The 20,844-nt window shown below is 39.3% G+C and overlaps 1 protein-coding gene across 6 annotated transcripts in view; it reads right to left on the bottom strand.

The window, feature by feature from the left end:
* Window positions 1–19,825, bottom strand: part of SGCE (sarcoglycan epsilon) — a 33,524-nt gene extending 13,699 nt beyond the window's left edge. For 4 of the 6 annotated variants that reach the window (XM_027749103.2, XM_027749105.2, XM_027749104.2 and 1 more), the window contains exons 1-6: window positions 19,694–19,825; window positions 10,967–11,071; window positions 6,995–7,117; window positions 4,305–4,462; window positions 1,357–1,429; window positions 343–541 (exon numbers count right to left, since the gene is read on the bottom strand). In XM_027749103.2, the coding sequence (XP_027604904.1) occupies window positions 343–541; window positions 1,357–1,429; window positions 4,305–4,462; window positions 6,995–7,117; window positions 10,967–11,071; window positions 19,694–19,802 (767 nt within the window). In that variant the 5' untranslated portion in view covers window positions 19,803–19,825. The remainder of the gene's footprint in view (window positions 1–342; window positions 542–1,356; window positions 1,430–4,304; window positions 4,463–6,994; window positions 7,118–10,966; window positions 11,072–19,693) is intronic. The other 2 variants (XM_027749106.2, XM_027749109.2) reach the window with 1 other exon arrangement.
* Window positions 19,826–20,844: the final 1,019 nt, after the last annotated feature.

The following is a 20,844-nucleotide window of genomic DNA, read 5'->3' as shown; positions in this document are numbered from 1 at the left end:
GGAAACCATTAAAAACTTGAAAAGCATGCCAAATGACTGCTCAGAAGTAAAACTGGAATTACAAAATAAGCATATTTACTACCAACTGGTTCATAATTAATGGAATTTGTTAGTATTCCTTGGACTGTAACATCAAACAGGAGCTGTTGCCTGTTGTAATGGTATCTATCATAGTAAACCTGTACTATAATTAGGGCTCAGAACACCAGTGATCTTATTATATCTAAGTCCAAAATATAAAACAGCAATTGCAAAATTTCTAGAAAGCCTGAAAAAATATTAAGCTTTTCAGTAAGAAAACAAAGTGTAAAGCAAAAACATCAGACTGACACATGTGCTTACCCCTCTTTCATGTCATTAATAGGAAGTGGAACTCTCCCTCCCCTGTCAAGGGCTGAAGTGATGTTTATAGCATTCAAGCGCTCTGGCTGCCACACATTTTTCACTGCTCCGAGGAAGTCACCAAGAACTTCACTTGCTAACATTTCTTCTACATTCATATTCCTTATGAAGAATTCCGCTTGATATGGTAAAGGAAAATCTAGTTGTGATGAAAGAGTGTTGCATTAAACAAAGGCTCCAATATCTGAAGTAATGATTAATGTAATACTACTTTAAGATTATACAGCTTTCCAAAATTCTTGTATTTGAATTAGTTCATTTTGAACCTAATGTGATTATATTTAATTCAATAGTGAGTACCATTAGCTGTTACTCGAGCTGAAAATCTTCAGTTATTTATAAAGCAACTGGGACTGGAGAAGAGGACTGGAGGAAAAAAGTCTCACCTGGTAAAACCTCGTGAAACAGATAAAGTTACATTCATGTTAATTTGCGGGTCAAAACTGATCTGCAGCAACAATGGATTCCAACCCACAACACTGCATAATGTAAATAGGTAAATATGATGAAAAGAACTAATTTTAAGGACTAAATGTCTATATATGCCTTAACCTGTTTTTTTCTGAATCTGCCTACATAAGTGTTCTTTGCATAAGGCACATGCAGAACTAAGAAAACTAAACAACATGCAGAAAGAGAGGGAAATCCTTCATGTAAAGTCCATTTGAAAAGACAGGGAGAAATTTAAAATTAAAACCAGTTTAATTAAAAACAAAAAAGCTAACTTTTTTTTACGAGTGAGGAAAAGCAGTCCTGTATGACAGAAATAATCCATCTTAAATTAACAAAATTAATTAAAGCAGGAAAAATTCTCTTATTTCTCCTTTGTGCCCCTGCATTTGGCTTGAACACTGGACAACTATTTTACAGTATTTTTTATCTCGAAAAATCAAAGCCTATGAGATGGCTTTGCTTATTCAGTTCAAAACACAACAAGCTATTTTCTGTACATACCTTCTGCTGACATTATATTAATGATCAAATTATGTCTTGCTGTCTCAAAGGTACGCCTGTTGTACGCAGTGATCTGGAGTGAAAAAGATATGATTGCAAAACAATGCAAAAATAAAAATTAGGTAAATGAAACATCCGTGAAAATTAAACTGGTAATTCAGAAACACTTATCCCCTTTTAAATGCTTTGCCTCCTTATTTTGAAATGTATGAACATTCATTTGCTAATATAAAATAAAATTTGAAAGGTAAGGTCAATTTATTTAATGCAGTACTACCTTCAAGGCAGAATACTAGAGTTTTCTTGACCAGTCTGTAGCCAAATACAATTATCCAAGAAATGTATGTCAAAATAATATTTTGGCCCTGACAGAAGTGTTCTACCACACGTGTATTCTTTCTTTTCTGTTTTCTTTAAGAACAACCATAAGCAACCATTTTCCCATCCAGCCTCCAAACCCCTCCATCAATACTGTAAGATCTACATTCATTAATAGCTCCTAGAGAACTAAACTAGACAGAGATTTTTTTTTTAAAGCAAAAAGTGTTGGGATTCTCATCTCTGAGACGGGGGTTTAGTTTTAGCTCTAGACCCAGTAAAGTCATACTCCATGAATGGATTCACAAATGTTGCTCCAACATAAGTAGTTTTAAAAAAATCTTGAAATCTGTAACTATAGGGGAAGTGAAAACTAGGGGGTAGATGCAACATTCTTGCAACTTATTTTTGGAAACATACACCTTCATGATTAAAATATGCAAGTATATCAATCTTAAACTTTAAATATCTAGGATGCCTGAAATGTGTGCAAGTGGTTACTTCCCAGTGGTGACTGTACTCCGAAGTTGTACTATATCAAGTGCTCATTCATAAGAAACACTGAATGAAGCGGGATATCAGTATAAATATGTACTATTTTTGCTACTTTTTTTCCCCTGAAAGTTGATAAATCTTTTATGAAACAAACTTACAAAAACTAATCTTCTTTCTAATTTTAGACTTTATTTCACTCATTTCAGAGACAAAGGAGAGGCAGAGGAGTGACAATAGTGACAGAACTATGTTGCTTCTCAGCAAACAGCTACAAACTATTGTGACATTGACTATTATACAAACAAAGTAACAGATGTAGCACTTTTTTAAGGTATTTGAATGAAAAGGAAAAATGCTGTGGAATATCTTCTGCAGGTTCATTTAAGTGGAGAAGGAAAAGCTTACCTGACACAATTAGATCTTGTGTAATTTAACAATTTCATTACAAAATTAACAGAAAATATATTTCTGAGATTTCTCCAATCCTCAATTCTGTTAATTTTTCAAAGGGTTGTAACAGAAGTTACAAATCCCCTGGTTGTAAAAGCTCTATACAGGAGCACAACAGTACCCACTTTGAGCCTGCACTCCAGCAGTGGGAGCTGCCAGTGTGGCCATGCCCCAGCACCAAGGAATAGCAACGGCAGCAGAGATTGCCCTGTCCTGAATATTCATTCAAACACAAACTGTCTTTGCACAGCTTTCATAGGAGCTGAGCTCAAGAATGTTACCTGCTGTACTGCAGTGCTGTGCATAATGTTAGGCTCTTCTAATCATGAGGTCTCCTCCAATAAATTGACCTACCCATGACATCCTCTCAGGACACGACAAAGTTATACTCAGGTCAGGAATATGTAACCACTCAGATGGCACTAGGAAGTGGATCAAATGCCATCTGCCCTCCTCACGTACCATAGAATTAATTCAAAAGCCACATCTGACACTAGGACTGCAAAGAATTAACTTGTATGGTAGGCAACATTTAGTTCAGATATAAGCTTGGGGTCATGCTTAGAATGGAGGTCTTGATATAGATCCTAGACTCTAAAAGCACGTGCCATTTAAAAACTGGCAATTTTAAATAATGGCTTCCTCTACAGAAAGCTAAGCAGTCTGTAAGAGCTTCTGCACATGATTAATTCTCAGATGTCATTAGTCCTGCTGAAATCAAAACTGAATCATGTATATAAAATTAACCATGGGTGAAATTATCTACATTATAACTTAACATCCAGAGGTGCCATTCTTGAGGAAGAAAAACTATATCAAATGCAATTTAGAAAAAAAAAACCACCATTAAGGGTCTAAGACAAATGTACTACTGCTGCAGCAAAATGGCTGGAGCAAGATAATGTGCAGATTTCTTAAACACTGTGAACCACACAGTGTCTGATTCAGTCTGCTGTCTATGAAATACATGGCAGAAAATATACTCCTTTTTCCCTTTCAATTGCTGCTCAGTGAATAAGTAGCGCTTTTAAACATTTGGATAGCTAATTGTCAAAAATAAAGTTTTGTCATGGTTAACACTTTTATGAACAGAATTACATACATGTAAGTGCTAACTAAAATCTAACAATAAACATGAATAATGAACAAGGGAATACTCGATGAAAAGGAATTAATAAAACTCCCACAAACCAAAACTAAATAAAGCCCCACAACTGTTTATTGACTCAAACCTATTTTCCAGTGGGGAGAAGTCTGTCCCATATTTAGGTTGAATGTTACAAAGTTCAGAATTCAGTTATTCTTCAAGTACAGTTGTTTACAAAGATTTTTTGTTCTGTATTTTAAATAAAACTTTTATATAGTCATCATTTACTGAATGCCTCTTAGAAAGTTAAAAAGACAAAAAACAAAAAGTATTGCATGTAGAAGTATTAAGCTTAACTAGTTATTGCTACTTATTTGTTACACCTTAAAAGTAAACTATAAAATGTCATATAATCTGTCTTTCTCTCAAAAGAGGATAAAATGGTACCTAAGAGAAAACGTTAATGTCACAAGTCTGTCCCTGCATTACAATCTTTTATATAACTATTGGAATTAACTTTTCAAAAATAAGGGGCAATATTTGTTGACAGTTCTGAATCCTACACTCTAAAACTTTTTGAACATTTGAAAGAAAATACCTCAATGATGGTTGGTTTGCCCACATTTTCTACAGTTGGTGAGCCATACAGCACTCCATCACTGTATGGTGTCCTTTGTATATAGCGGAGCCATCCAGGTCTGTCAGGGTAACCCATTAAATTGGTATTAAATGTTATAGGATCATTACTTATTTCACCTAGATAAGAAAAATTATATTAGAATATTTACAAGAAAATGCTATATGCTTTGATTTTGATGTTTCCACTAGAAAGTCTTATTCTGGCTGCCAGTTATGTTTTCTGAACCTTTCCAAAATGAAAAAAAAAATTGCTAACCTTTACTATATTAGAAGTATGTGAACTCCAACTTAGCACTTTTAAGTATTAAGAAAGTCACACATGAAAAGTGTAACCAACTGCAGAGATAATATACTGGCACTTCCTACAGTCCTGGCCAACTGAGTGCTCATGTTCAGTAACTAGCGGGTTTGATTTTTAGAGCTCAGTTCCACACAGAATTGAAGCATCTCACCTCCTCACAGACAAAAGCACAAAGGTTTCAGTCCTTTAATTCTCTCCCCGTCCCAAGTTTCTTTTATGTTTTTAATGATGGCTCCAGGTACTCAATGTACCTGGGAGGGCTTACTGTAAAGAGTGGCTGTGTAATCACCAATGCCTAAAAGCTTCTGTTAGCATCAGGACATACACACACGTCTTCAGCACCAACAGCCTGGCAGTCATTTTTCTTCAGCAAACACATTGATTCAAAGAAGGGCCAGACACTCCTGTGAAATGGATCCACTGATGGCTACTAAATACAATGGTCCAGCTGCAATCTGTAGAAGTCCCTCAAGTCAAACCACTACCTTCATTCTTGTGGTTCTCATTGATACTCTTAAAAATGCCTGAGTCCGACTTGTTTATTTTAGCTTTTGTACATGAAATCAAGCATGGCTGAACACTACCAGATCCTCACTGCTGAGGCAGCATCCAGCTGAGGCACAGAATCCAGTCAAATCCCTTATGAGCCTGCAGACACCTCTGCCTCATGCTCCAACTCAGCTTTCAGATGACAACAGCAGGCACTTTAGGACAAATGTTGAGAGAAGAAAACAGGCAGGCTGGCACAGAAGGCAGAAACTGAGCCCACTGAGGAATGAAGAGCTGTCATCTCCTCCAGAGAGGAACAAAAAGACCGAGACCTGTTGCCAGATTAGTCTTCAGGTACACATTTACACATCTGGTTATGAGTAAAATTAACCAGAACCAGACCAAACCAGCACCCGGGTGTGTAACACAACTTCCCTCGCAATTCCCTCAGGACATCTCAGTAACCTAATCTATCGCATTCATAACAAAATTCCCAGCATCACAAATGATTCAGGGAAAATTCTGAAAGCCACCTGTGAGACATTTTGGTTAGCCCTTCCTTCATCAAGGAATTATGCTAATTATCCAGCAGACAAAAATAAAAGGACCATGGTAACATCTTGCCTTACAGTGAATTTCTGATATGATCACAATCATCTACGGGGACAGCAATTTCAGTAGGACCTGAAATCAGATTCCTATTGCCAGGAATGTTGAGAGAGGTTGCAGCTGTAAGGACAATCCATCATTAGTAAAATTTCCAGGTTCCTTCCATCTGTTTGCCAAATCTGGGAGGAAACTGGGACAGAGGCAAACTTCACTCTGCCAGTCACCATGACATAAATGAAGACTCAGGTATTCATGTCAGAAAAAACATCAATTTTTCAAAGAGAAGAAATTTTTAAAACATTTGGGTTTACTTATGACAAAATTTAAGCAATGCTAACAGAAGCTTATTTTTAATTTAAAGTGAGTCTTGATAACAGCACTCTCAAATCAATTCAAGAGCTTATTAATGAATCAGGTTTTGATTATGTGTGCACTGTACAGGTATTACAGGTTTTTCATATTTTATAGGAAAATATGGTAGCCACATTTACATAAATTGGATATATTTATATATTTATTATACCTTTTTATTGTAGATAAACATGTAGGGCTGAATGGTTTCTCTTTCTCTTCCCACCCTCCAGATTGCTTACACATATTCTAACCTGCCAATGATCAATCTTTTAGCTTTGGTGTACACCAAAACACCATACTTAAGAAATCACAGGTCCTTCTCTAAAAACAAATGCTTACTAATATTAAAATGTTTCTAAATGTAGGAAAAAGGCTGAATCCAAAGGAATATTTGTTTTAAATTAAAGAAAACATTATTATGTAGTCTCACATTTGTTTTAATCTCCTATTTTGTCTCATGTTTACTATATGCTTTCAAAGTCCTCCTTCATATAGACTACCGGATACTATGTCTGAGACAGGGATCAGCTAACGGGCAATTTTAACAGACATAATTATTAAACGTCCACAATTTCATATTTAATGCAAAAGTGAATAACAGGAACACTTCCTCATATCATATATATATATAATGTATTATTACACCTTCCAAATTAACTACATTTTTTCACAACACACAGTTATATGCATCTTTTCACAAATTATCACAAACCAGAATATTTTAAAAGTGTGAGACCACATATTTTATTCAATTTGAATATACTTCAATAGAAACTAAAACCTGTCCTTTTTATGTTATATGTTGAACTCTGAGGTACACTAAGTAGACTTCAATTTCTTAAAACAGTAATTTTTCTACATTTGTATATAATATGGAAGATCTTAGTATCCCATACCAGGCTTTGGGTAAGGAGGAAATTCCCCCTTAAAGTACTCTCTCTCCAAAACATGAACAAACAGGACTCCAGCAGAAGGGTATACATTCCGATCAGAGTGCACCCTAGACAGAATCGTGTACACTGAAAAGCAGAAGGAGAAATAAGAGACAGAAAAAAGGCAAAAGTGAGACATGCTCTAGGGAACTCCATGCATTTCAACAGCAATGCGGGCATCGGGAAAGGAAAGCAACAAATATTAGATACCTGTTTATTAGTTTTTTAAAAGGTTACAGAGATTGAAGAACAGAATGCAGGGCAGACCTTTTCTTTGCCCAACAGGATCCTTTCCAAGACTGCAGTAAATAAACCTGTCTATGTTAAGATTTCAGAAGTTATACAAGCTCTTTAATTTTATTGTTATAAAAAAGAGGAAGGCTACTGTAATTTTATAGTTTGTTTATTTGTAGAATTACATGAACAAAAATACATTAAATTATGACACAATCATGTTTCCTTGGTTTTTACATAAAAAAGGAACATGAGGAATACAGAGAAACCTTAGCAATTCATGGTACTGATTCCCCACTGACTGGAAACAGCAGACTTTTCAGTTCTTATGCAGAAAAGAACAAAGCAATTCACTTCAGCTGACTTCTCTGAGTTCTTAAAGCTAGAATTTCTCAGACCAGCAGGTTCAGATAACATACATCTAAAATTTTGGTTAGAGAGTTCATTAGTGAAGACATTGTGCTTGTATTGAAGGATAAAACAGAAGGACATGGATAATTATAGGCCAGTCAGATGAAACTAATTCCAAACAAAAAAAAATGAAGCCCTGTTTTGCAAGAGTAACAATTAAAAGCCTAAAGGGAAATTAATTAAGAACAACCAGAATATGTAAAAGCAATATGTTATTTTTTATTTAGTACAAAATTAGTTGATAAAGGCATATCTTTTTTTAGGTATAACATATTCAAGGCTGTACTACATACACATTTTAATGAATTAGAAGAAAAAAGAAATTATTATGATAAATTGGATAAGAAACCACTTTAATGACAAGTTTCAAAATTTAAGTATAAATTACTGATCTAATAGGTGTTTCTCATAGTATCTTAATAAGATATAATATTAATATTTTTATTACTATTGAATTTTACGTCAATGCCCTGAAAGAATCGATCATTGCTAATAAATTTTGTCAGGGACATGAGGATCACAAAAGTGGTAAATAAAGATGGTAAGTCACAGATAGACACACACAGCTACCTGCCTTGCTTGCTGAATTGAAAGAAACTTTTTGAGAAATTACATGTCTGAACAAAGACTATAGGCCATACAGCATGGAGATGCTGTCACTGGGAAGAGTGACTCCAAAAGAGACTTTAGAGTCATTGTAACAAACTCCTAGGAACAAACTCCTGGGTTCTAGAAGATAAAGGGCTAATTGCAACACTTCGATCAATAAGCACGACATATCTGAAATATGGACCAAGCTCATGTAATTTTTTCATGCTGGTGTAATTTTTTAATCCTAGTATAATTTCCCCAGCCTTATATCAACCTTCTTACTGGAGATTTGCTTAAAAAGACACTGCTAATTAGGCATTAATCACAGGCATTCTAGCCCTCTCACCACGTACTCTGTATGGAATCTATCTCACCTAATTTTAGATGCCTACAGAAAAAACATCCACCACTGAGTTAGTCAGGCTCCTTTTATAGTCAGTGGAGAAGACACAGACGCTTCTAGGGGTTGATTAATTTGATTTCTCTTGTAAAATGAGATGAATCACGTCCTATATTCCAGGCTATGGTGACTAGATCTCCATGGACTGCAGAGGCACCTGAGAGGAGATGCAGACATCTGTAATGTAGACCTCCACATTTAGTTACGCACTTCCCACTCTTCAAGCTTTATATTGCAGAATTAATAGTCTCAAGTTCTGGATATACTAGTCATCAAATTCCACAGCATTTGCTTTTTCCCATTTTTGAAAACTGCTTTCAACACAGTTCTGAACAGAACATTTTTCTAATAATTTTATCTTAGTGATAAAATTAAAACAATCCTGAAATTTAAATTTATTACAATTCTGTGTGGTTAATAAACCAGTTACTGTAATTTTCATTACATAAACTTAAATACAGTAACATTGCTCTTTGATTTATTTACTTAAAATTAGTAAATGATGATCCAAAAAACCTTTGCATTCAATTCTGTGAATGAGCTGTAAAAAACAGAAGGAAACTAATTAATTTCCTTTAACATATTTTCAAGAAAAGCTGAAAAAGTACAATAACATTAATAGAGCAGAAAAGCTGACAAAAACATGGTGGCTGGTTGACAATGCATCACATACCTAGAAAAATCTATTTTTCCATCTCTGATGCTTTGCCTCAACAACGAAAATCCATTTCAAACAGGAAGAACAGTGAAAAAGTAATGTACCACAAGCATAAGTTTCTCCATGATGAGTAGTTTCAGAAAAAAAGAAGGATAATAGCAGTTACTGGAAAACCCCATATAACATTTATTTCGTCTGTTATAGGAAACCTATTGCCACCAATAAATGCCTGCCCATCCCTAGCAATGAAACATCCCCAGCTGCTGAAGTAAGTGTGCCAATAAGGATTTGAGGCAGATATAAAACACTGATCTTGGTGGAATTCTAGAAACATCTCTCAGAAGAGAAAAACCCACAGATCTATTTTATCTTGGAATGACAAACACATTGTAATGACACAAGTATAGAGATTAAGAATTCAAAAGTTCTTGCTCCCCTTGTAAGAGAAGCCCTCTTCTTTTTCCCCTACAAAGTTTCTTCAAAATTAGAAGGAAAATGATGAGTCTTCAGCCCACTACCTCTATCACTCCAGCTTTTCAATAATGAAACAAGTGAAATGCTATTTTCTTCACAAGTCTTTTCATAAGACTTCCTGAGAATGGAGATGAATGTGTAATCATCTTAGGTGATCTCGGGATGAAAGTGATTATGCTTAACAACTTCTAGATGCTAATCTAATACAGTAGACTGCCAGCTGTGAACTGCCTGGGCAAATTCCCTGTGGTAGACAAAAATCTCAATGAGATTGTGAAAGGCTTCTGTAAAACTAATATGGGAAATTGAAAATCTCCACTACATAGGATCACATCAGATCCCTGCTAGAAAAAAAAGACAGTATCAGCTACATTGACAGCACTGTTTTCTTCTTTCTTGTTTCCAGATCCCTTTGGAGGCCTTTCTGTAGATCTCAAGGGTTTTTTTGTTGGTCTTGAACATGGGCACAGCCAGGACTTCAGCCAGGATTATATCAGCCTGCATCCCAGAGCCTGTTATCAGACATAAAAAAACTCCATCTCCAGAAATTTCAGAAGGTTCACCATGTTGGTTGAAGCCTGTATGTGGATGATCTTCAGAAAAAAATCCATCTGGAATTTTTTTTCTGGGAATTTCGATGGGTCCTCTCCCCATTGATATTTAGCAGATGAAGCATAATCCCAGAAATAACTTGATCTGGAGGGCAATTCAGACTGTCTGCTGGGATGGGCAACCAGTGCAAAGCTTTTTCTCAGCTAGCGTGCAACAGCTACAATATTCCATGTGTACTTGCATAAATGACAGTAAAATCTTTTACATTTATATGTGAGAAGATTTTTTTAAATTGTTACAGGAAAGTTATTGTATTAAGTGAACTGCAGAGGTATCTCCAAGCAACCAGCCAGGATAAGAAAATGTGCAGTATTAGATTTACACATTGCCATTATTTCAAGCAAAGCTACAGGAACAGGAAAAGTCAGAGAAGACTCACAAGGACACACAGGTCTGTGAATGTTTGAAGACTGAGGAAATGTTAAGTTTTCCAAACTACTTACCTTAACACAGCATCCTATTCCTAAGACACGGACATGACTGAATAAACAAGAGTAATATTAAAAGCAGGTTTGACTGAACCAACATGGGATTTAAATTTTCGACCTAAACTCACCATTCTTCTGAACAGCCTTTATTCTGCTGATAATATAACTGTGGGCTCGCTTAGTCGTCCAGTTAACAGTTCCATTATTGCCATCAGCAGAGCTTAGCAAAAAAGCTTTTCAGAATAAAACAAATGCAAAAAAAAAAATTAGATCAACAGAATTCCATAAACAATCTGATCAAATGGGATCGGATGCCTTCTAAACCACGTTTTGGTTTTAGTCAGAGTTTAGGAACCACAGGTTAAAAAAAATGGTGGCGTTTGATTTGAATATATAAACATATAATAATCTTTCTGACAGCCACCTTTTTGACACCCATTTTTCCAAATAAGCTAAGTTTACACTAAATGCTTAAACCTCTGCAGACGCTTCTGGTGACATAATTGTACTAATAATAAAGATGACAAAGAGCATTCTCTGGTAAATGTATTTGCACTGGCAAAATCTCACATAGAGGTAAAAACATATATAAAGTAACTTTCACCGGCACAGTATATTTTGGCCAAAGAAGGGAAAGTAATATAACCAAGAGCACAGCTTTGCTTGTATAACAATGTTTATACAAAAGACACGTGGGGCTCATTGCCTTGCCTTGCAGGCATAACCAATAATCAATTTTGAAAAAAGGACCCACTAAAAATGGTTGTCTATATTCCAAACAGCAAGGACACAGCCTGAAATCAGCTGGATCTGTGCTGCTGAAGGAGGAAGAAGTTTTGAATGTGGTGAGGAGCAAATGATTACAGGAGAAAACAAGCAGCTGTGGAGCTGACAAAAAGACTCCATTTCACCAGTAGCAGAACTGCCTGAGAAAGCTCCCTCCTCACTTCCCACTTTTTTGTTTCTGTTATTCTGTGATGAATAATAGATATATCAGCTCTTTGTACAGTTACAAGCCAACTGAAAATGCAGAGGGAAGGAAATGCAGTAAGGAAAGGGAAAGTAGACATAATAAGTAGTCTTTATCTTCAAATATTTTGGGAGTGAGAACTCATGTCAAACCCCAGTTCAAAGATGTTATTGGATTACCATCCTAATTTCCTTGTAAAAACAGCAATACCAGAAACATCAAGTAGCAGTATTTGTGTACAGACACACTGGTTTGCAGGAAGAAATGAACACCTCTTGGCAAATACTCCAAGTATGTGAATATCATTTACACTAGAAGCTTAAACATCTGTGGAAACTTCTGACCTGCTACACCAGTCAGCTATGACATTAGAGATATTGCATTCTCCAAACAGAATTTAGGAAGCCAAACAGATCCAGCTTAAGCAGTAATGAAGATACACAATACTTAATCTATGCATGTAAGACAGACTTATTAATGATAAGGTACACAAAACACCAAAAACTGAACTGAGGATGAAGTGTAATAAAAAAAATAATGCACTTTTAACGAATTTTTAATTTTATTTATTTACTAAATTTAATAATTTAATTAATGCAATAATTAACATACCAACACAATAACATTTCTAAATTATACATTTCTGTTAAATTTCTTTAGATTTTTAATATACATAAAGGATCTGATTTAACAAAAAACTATTATTTATGTCCACTGGTTTACATATGTCTGGCAAGACAGACAACTTCTTCTCTGCTGAACTGATCCACATATATTGAAAATCTTAATATAATACCATCCTAGGGATTATGAAATTCAATACTGCATAGGACCTTCAGTGTAAATGTTAGTAATTCTTGAAACGCTCAAGAAATTCCAAAAAAGGTAAAACAAAGTTGTTCCAATATTTCAACAGGATGAGCTGAGCAATCAGAGGCTTGTCAGCTACAAATCAGCACCAATACCAGACAAAACAACTAATACAAAATTAGATGACTGAATTACTAAATGAAAAAATAGTATCATAGTTATCACAGTCCTTGTCAAAAGTATTATACTTATCATCATCCTTATTAAGGATATTATCCCTCTTTTTAGACACTTTTGATGAGCCCACAAGTTTTTCCTGATAAAGATAGCAATACTGACACATTACACTTAGCTATGCAGCTAATAATTTTAGCATATGTAAATGGAATTGAAAAAAAGGAGAAAGACAAGTTCCACGTGTATTTTTAAACATAAATGATCAGTAAGTGTCTTTGATTTGGGTTCAGAAGTTGTGCTATGTTTACCTGTGGGGATTGAAGAAGTTACCTGTTTACTTCTCCGTGTCATGCTGCATTTTACAGGGGAACTGGAAAAGCAGCCAGTGTGCCTGTTTTCAAATCAGTGTGCCAGTTTACGATGTGGTATTTGCACATATATCACCACCTATTTCATTTCAAATGACAGGTGTGAGAAGCAAGAGAACACAGCTACTAAAAAGTTAATTTGTTATATGAGATTTCTAGAGGGCCTCACAAGGTTCTGGCATTAGCCTTATGCAACTGGAGTAGGGGGGAGGAGTGGGGGAGAGAGAGAATGACTTAAATGTATAAAATACAATGAACAGAATTTCCAGATAAAAACAAAGGCTAGGAGGCTGACATATAATAGAGATGACATGCTCCTAACAGAGAACAGTCTGCATTCTCTGGTAAAAGGTGATCAGTGATGTGCACTTCAATAAAATAAAAGGTAACTGCACACCAAGAACAAAGGCAGCAGCATGCCATGCACACCACAGAGCACGCAATTCAGGGATGCTCAACTTTGATAACAGAAATGTAAGTCAGGAAGTAACTGGTTGAACAGAGGCTTTCAGCAGAAGACTGGTTAGAACAGCTGACACGTAAACAGCAACATCAAGGAGGAACAGGGAGATTTTATTTTTGTACTTGACACAGATATGATCACTGTTCAAATACTCTGTCTAGCAGAGCCTTCAAGAAGCACAGTGACAACATCACGAAGGCTTTGGGAAGATCTGAATGTGATTAAAGGATGACAAAAGAGGCCTTATACTACAGAATGCAGGGATTCAAACCATGCATTTTATCAAAGAGATAGTTTAGAATTAATTTAATCAGCCTTGTACTCACTCCTAAAAAAATGTTAATAGTGTCAGGCTTTTCAGTTTGTTGCACACATTGCCACAGTTGCTGGAGAACGCACCACGGTCTCTAACAGCAGGAATAACTCTGTGCCTGGTACTCAAACAAGCCCAGGTGAAGCACATCACAGTGTTTTCATTCTCTTTACTTCAATTATATTTTTTGTAATTAATATTTTAATTTTATTTTCCTTTTTTCTTTAATTATAATTGCATCAATTTATAACTATAAATTATAGTATTATATGAAGTATATTACTTTATACTATTTTTCCCTTTCTTTAATTTTATTTGCATATGGTTTACGCAAAGATTTTAAGTATTACTATTTACCAACAGAGTATTTAACAGAGAAGATACCCACAACAATTTCTGCCCAGCTAACAAGCAAAAAAGGACCTAAGTATCATGGACCAACTTCACCTTCCCCATTCCTTTACTGCACTCTGACATCCACACAGCATCCTACACCCTAACCTATCCTCTTATTGCTTCTTTGAAGTAGGATCTCAAGCCCATCTCTCCCACTATTAAAGCAACATGCAGCTCCAGCTCTCAAAAGCTGTCTTTCCTTCTCTCCTACACCTCCGCCTTCACCTGGGACCTGACATAAACATGTGCTTGCTACTTTCATGCCACAGACGAGGACCTCAGGCCATGCTTACACTGCCCCTTACTCTTTTACAGCAGAACTCTGCTCCAAAAAACTACCCTTGTACTCCTCTAGCGCATATCCCATCTGGCTCAGTCTTCCTTCCTGCATCCTGAGCTGGAAGCACAGGTCCATACACAGTGCAGATTTCCGAAGGGCTGCCAAGAACCATGGAGCAGAACAATCAGAAACTGGCACCTCCGAGCTGAAACAAAACATCTGTAAAGAGGGAACTCTCTGCATTGAGGTGTTTGGCCCACAGTTCAAATCAGAGCCTGTACCCAGGCAGTTCATGAGGATCCACTGGTGTCCACACTGAGATATTTGCCCAGTAGGTCACACTGTCCATCACAGGAGGCACGAAGTTGCAGCACCACCTACTTATTCTCCCTCCTCTTCCAACCTCCATGCACCTTCCTTTTACCTAATACACAGTACATGGGAGAAACTTACTATGAATGAAAGTGGATTCTCTCAGTGGAAATTCACATTGAGAGTGGACATTTTCTAACAGATAAAATCCTCTTCAATGACAGCTACTACATAAGAAATAAGAATCAATTTGTGTTAGTTCTCCGCTGCAGATTGTTCAGGTTCCTCTGCACTCCATTTATTTGAACCGTGTAAAAGTCCAAATCAACACCAGAAATGTTTCTCAGCTCTATACTATCTTTGTTCAGTAGGCAATGGTTTTCTACCTGTTCCTGTGCTATTCATTGATTACTGTAACATCTGAACATTTCTCCAAAATCATTCAAGAAAAGTAACTGAATAAAGCATTTTGCCAGTCTCACTGTGAAACTTCAGCACTTGCATTCTTGGGAATGCTGCAAATTAAGTACTGGGAGAACAAAAACCTCATTATTTACTAATAGAAGCATTTGCCCACCAGCATTCTCCTTCCTACTGCAGGCCTGACAAGAGAACTGAATTGAGTTAGCATTTCCATGAAGGTGAGGAAAACACTGTCAGTTCCTGTGGTTCCTGCCCGAGGCCCATGGTGTAACCATGAGGTATGACCAAGCAACCCTGTAAGCCTGCTATTCCAGGATGCCTCCTACATTTCTATCATCTTTTGATATGAATTATCAGAGTATCCCTGCAAATACATTCCAAATTTCTAAGGTGGCAACTGATCTGAAAGACTAAGGAATTCAGAAAAGTCATCGATCTCAAGACGCTAAGATTTCTGTCTGCTCCGTAGGTTGTTCTTTCTAACTTCTCATCTTCATGGCTTGGATTGTCACTAAAAATAACCTACATTTAAAAGGCATTTTGGCTGTTTGTGTTGCAATTGGAACAACATTTAGACACATCATGTTTATATAAACCTTATTTTTTTGGCCTTACATGATGAGCACCATAACTATGCTATTAACAAAACAATGTATCATTTCAACCTATGTAATATGTTCATGTTCATTTCAACACAAAGATACTTGTCAGTGAATACCGAAACCATGCCTTCAGCTCTCAATCTGTTGCACTTTGTTTCACACTGAAAACACTTCAGCAAGATACCCATGCAAAAATTCCTGTCAGGTTAGAGGACTTCTTAGTTCTACTACTTCTTGCTACTACTTGCTTGAAAAGCAGTTCAGCTGATTAGGAGGGAGATTAATATTTGCATTCTCTGGTTTCTTGTCTCTTCTCCTCTGTTTCCTTCAAATTCTTACGGAAGTAATCAAAACTAGCAACACCCTCTTTTCCTCTAGAGGTCTGCCAAAGGAGGGCACTCCACACTGATAGTTTCTGCTGTAAATTTATCAGTATCTATTCAAGAAGAGCGCAACAGCTATACCAATATAGATATTCTTGTCCAGGTTTTAAATTATTTTTTCTTAGTTTGCTTGGAAACAACCTTTCTTCTAAAGAAAGGGTTTTACTTTGGTGACTGCAACTCCTGAGGTACTTTAATGAACTTCTACCCAAATCTAAAAACACTATGGAGCAAAACTAAGCCTCTCTACACACTGAACAGTTACATCTAGATGTGAATTTCTGCTATAAAGCTCACTTCTTACTGGCTTTGGGACCTCTAAGATGTCTCTCTGTAAGCTATATTGCCTATAAATAATGTGCTTCTGTAATGAAAAGCACACTAATGGAATGGCTACCCTTCCCCTTGTGTAATTACTTATTCGAGCAAGTACTCATTGATAATAGATTTTATTTATTGATCTGGGTCAGATTAGTACAAAGACTTGACAGGCAACATCTTCTCAGGCAGACACCTAGAGGCTCTCTGAAGGAAACCTCTTTCTTTGTCCTTACGTTTGCATCCAGAAAAGCAAAAAGGGCAGGTTTGCCATGGCTTTAGTCTGAAAACACCCATCATCTGTGAAATGTTCTGCCTCCTTGTGCAGGGTGCGGCTGAGCAAGTATTGCCAACAGCTCTTGTCCTGTCAACAGTGGGACAAGTGTAGGGATACACAGATTTCAGTGAACAAATTTTGTGTGTGCATTAGTTTTCAGCCGATGACCCAATTCACATTATCAGTGTACAAGTTACTCAATGCCAAGGAAAGCAGTGAAAATCCCTAGCCATGGAAGGGCAGAAGAATGTTTTCTGGCAGCAATGCAGCTGTGAGATTACCGTGACCACATAACCACAGCTTCCAAGGTGGGAACTAATGAGCTCCTTCCCCTTTTTGACCCCTTTATAATAGGGAAGAAGGAAGATGATTCCATCATTCTAAAACTCCCTATTCCTGGGATGAAAGAGGGGTTCCAGGGACAACATGGGCACTGACAACTAACTCCTTAAGTGCAGAAATACAGGGCAAAAACACTGGCCACAGTCATTTCAAACATTTTGATGACCACCCTCTCTGCGGAAGCAGAATATGAGGGCAATTCATTGCTCTGCCAAACTAATATGACAGACATCTCTACTAGTGTAATCTAGTAAGCTTCTATGAAGTCTGTTATTATGAAGCCAAAGAACAACTAACTAGTTTGCATTAGAAATGCTTAATCCTAAATGTCACTTCCCACAACAAAGTCCCATTTTTTCCTATCAGTGGAGGAAAATGATCATAGCTAGCATTTGAGAGCCAATACCTTCAATTTGAGTACTATACTAGCCCCCTTGGAGCAACTGTTGAACTTCTCAAACCCTCTTACACCCTTAAAACTGTTAAATCTCTTGAAATCTCTGCATTTTGAAATAATGTTTTGCTACGAGGAAGATAGGGGAGCATTAAGAGGGGGACAACCCAGACTTCTGACAGCAGCTACCCGCTTCCAAAAAGCCTTTACATTTCATGCATTTTTAAGAAATGCAAAAAGCATAAGTTTCTTCTGTAGATCAAGTTGTACAAAAGAAATGGGAAAAACTAATCTGTATTAGTTGAGGAGTACTAAAAAAAAAATCTGTTTACAAATCTTGTGCTACTTCTCATGTTCCATTTTGTCTGCAAGATGTCTTTTGCCTCGTTAAGTAATGCTGCTGTACTGTAGACTCTACTGAAGACCAGGATTCAAAAGAACAGATTTTCTGATGGGCTACGGCTCATCCCAGAGCCAGCAGACAAGGCTGGAAGTTCTTTGCTTAAGGAGAATGGAGGGGAGCTCAGGTGAGCTCCTGGGACATTTTGCATCATTCAGATCAGAAACATACTACACATCTCCACCTTGATGAAGAATAAATTTTGTATAAATATTTCTTAAAAGAATGTAGCAGAACTAAAGTTCATGCCTCCTTCTATACATCAGTTTCAAACCATGTATTCTTCTGTTTTAACTAATGAAATCCAACTGAACCGAGCTTAGAAAGGTCTGAATTTGAAGTGGAAAAGTTATCACTAAAAAACCTTAAGAACTCTTCCCTTTCCATGTAGCCTGGAAAGGACATGTGGATTAAGCTCACAACTCAGCTTCTTTCTGTTGAACTTTTTAAAAGCCATTATTTCAGTTGACACGGAAAGTTTATCTTAACTTCTCCTAGTTCTTTCTTGGTTGCTATCCCACAACCAGTCATGGAGGGGGAGGCAGAAGAGGCAGGAAGAATTTCCACTTAAGGAGTAAGCAGTACCTTGCATTTAACAAATGCAAAGTTTTATCCTCACATTGAACAACTTCACACTTAGGTTCTTACCACATCTTAAACGTAACCAATGCTTCATGTCAATTCTGATGTCAATATCTATGACAAGCATGGCCATACACTTAAAGAAGCACTAAAAGCATACCCAGACAGTATTTGAGAGGATATGGAGCAGACTGCTTGCAGATGACACACCACCAACCTCTCAGACGTCAAAATAAGCAAAAGAAATAGGATTTCTTGCTATTGGCTTGCTCTTGGTGTAACAAGTCTCACAAAGGCACTTCTGCAGCTGGGCTGCTGTTAAGTGGTATCTGTATTTCAACGTGAAGAACCTTGTGGGTGTGAAACCTGCCTACTGCATGAAAGCCAATATTTACATGCATTACGGACCAAGATCCAGGCTTTTTTCTGCAGTCGTAATTCTGACACAGCTGGATAAAATGGTCAGATGAGACATGAGGGGGAAGAGGGGCAACACGAAAGCCAACCCCGCACCCACAACAGCCCATCCCTCCGGTAAGGCACCACCGAGTCGAGGGAGCGGAGAAGCGCAGCGGGCCAGGCCCAGTGCCCGGGAGCGGAGCCGTCCGCGCCATCCAGCGGCTCTGAGCCAGGCCTGGCTTCCAAGCCCTCCCGGCAATCCCGCTCCACCCTGGCCGGCCGCCCCTGGGCTCCCTCAGCCCGGGGCCCCGCCGGCCTCGGGCGCTGCCTCCGCGCCGGGAGGGGCTGCGGCGGGTGAGAGGCGGGGGCGCGCAGGCCGCCATCCCTGCGCCGCCCGCGGAGCGCCCTCGGGAACCGGGAGCCACGGGATGGGGAGTGCCGAGGCAGCTCGGACCCCGCACCGCCGGGAGGCACAGGGCGGGGGGAACGGGGCGCGCAGCGAGCCGCAGCCGAAGGGCAAGGCGGGGGACAGCGGCGCCGGCGGGAGGGGACGAGAAGCCCGGGGCGAGGGGGCACCGCGGCGCAGGCCGGCGGCTGCCGGCGAGGCCCTATCCCGCTCGCCCCGGGGAGACGCGCCGGGACCGACCTGTCAGCAGGAGGGTGGTGAGGGCGCTGTGCGGCCACGGCCCCGCCGCGCAGCACCGCATCGCTCCCCGCTCCTCCGCCTGCTGCTGCCGACACCACCGCCGCCGCATCCTCCGTGCCACGAAGTGCCGCCACTGCCACTCCCGCCGCCGCTGCCTCGCCCGGCGGCGGCCGCAGCATCCTCCCCCTCCCGCTCCGCTCCTCCCCGCCCCGCCCCTCCGGCCGTCTCCTGGCAGCGCGGCCGGGACGTGCCGGGCATGCCGGGAGGAGCCGCCCGCCGCCAGGGAGGGGTGGGAGCGGGAGGAGGGATGGTCCGTGCGCGCTTCCTGGGCAGGGGGGCCAGGGGGACACGGTGCTCCTGTGGGCTCCTGGTGGGGTCGGGGGCTGCCCCCCTCCCGTCCCGCGGGGCAGATGTGGCGGAACGAAGCCGTGGTGCGCCGGGTTGGAAGGGGAAGGCAAGGCAGCTGCTGAGGCACCTCGCTGCTCCCCTCGCCCAGCTCCATGCTCTCCCTTGAAGCCGGGACACCAGCAGTAGGGGAGGACGTCGTGGCGAAAGCTCTTGCAATATCAGGTTTCTGAACATCTTACCCCGTCTTACTGGAGAGGATCCAGCGGAGGGTCACAAGATGATTACACGTCTAGAGCATCTCTTATGAGGAGACACTGTGGGAGCTGGGCCTCTTCAGTCTAGAGAAGACCGAGAGGGGATCTCATTAATGCATATAAGTATCTCAAAGGCAGGTGTAAGAGGATAGTGCTCACCTCTTTTCAGTGGTGCCAGAGACAGGACAAGAAGCAATGGCCATAAACTAAACCACAAGAAGTTTCACCTCAACATGAGGAAGAACATCACGTTGGGAGTGGTAGAGGACTGGAACAGGCTGCCCGGGGAGGTCGGGGAGTCACCCTCTCTGGAGACATTAAAAATCCACCTGGGTGCATTCCTATGTAACGTGCATTAGGTGACCTTGTCCTGGCAGGGCAGTTGGATAAAATGAACTCCGGAGGTCCCTTCCAACCCTAACAATTCTGTGATTCTGTGAGACCAGCAGTAAAGTAGGATAGGACACCTGGCAGGCTTGCCTGGTGCATGCAGATGTGGGTGTGCTCTTGGAGGGCATTGTGACAAAAGCCCTTGCAACAGCATTTTTC

Source organism: Pipra filicauda, unplaced genomic scaffold, assembly GCF_003945595.2.
Source record: "Pipra filicauda isolate LSUMZ 115617 unplaced genomic scaffold, ASM394559v2 scaffold66_size7647185_pilon, whole genome shotgun sequence".
Classification (NCBI taxonomy): domain Eukaryota; kingdom Metazoa; phylum Chordata; class Aves; order Passeriformes; family Pipridae; genus Pipra; species Pipra filicauda.
Note: the sequence above shows the minus strand (reverse complement) of the source record. Positions and strands in the feature narration are given on the sequence as shown.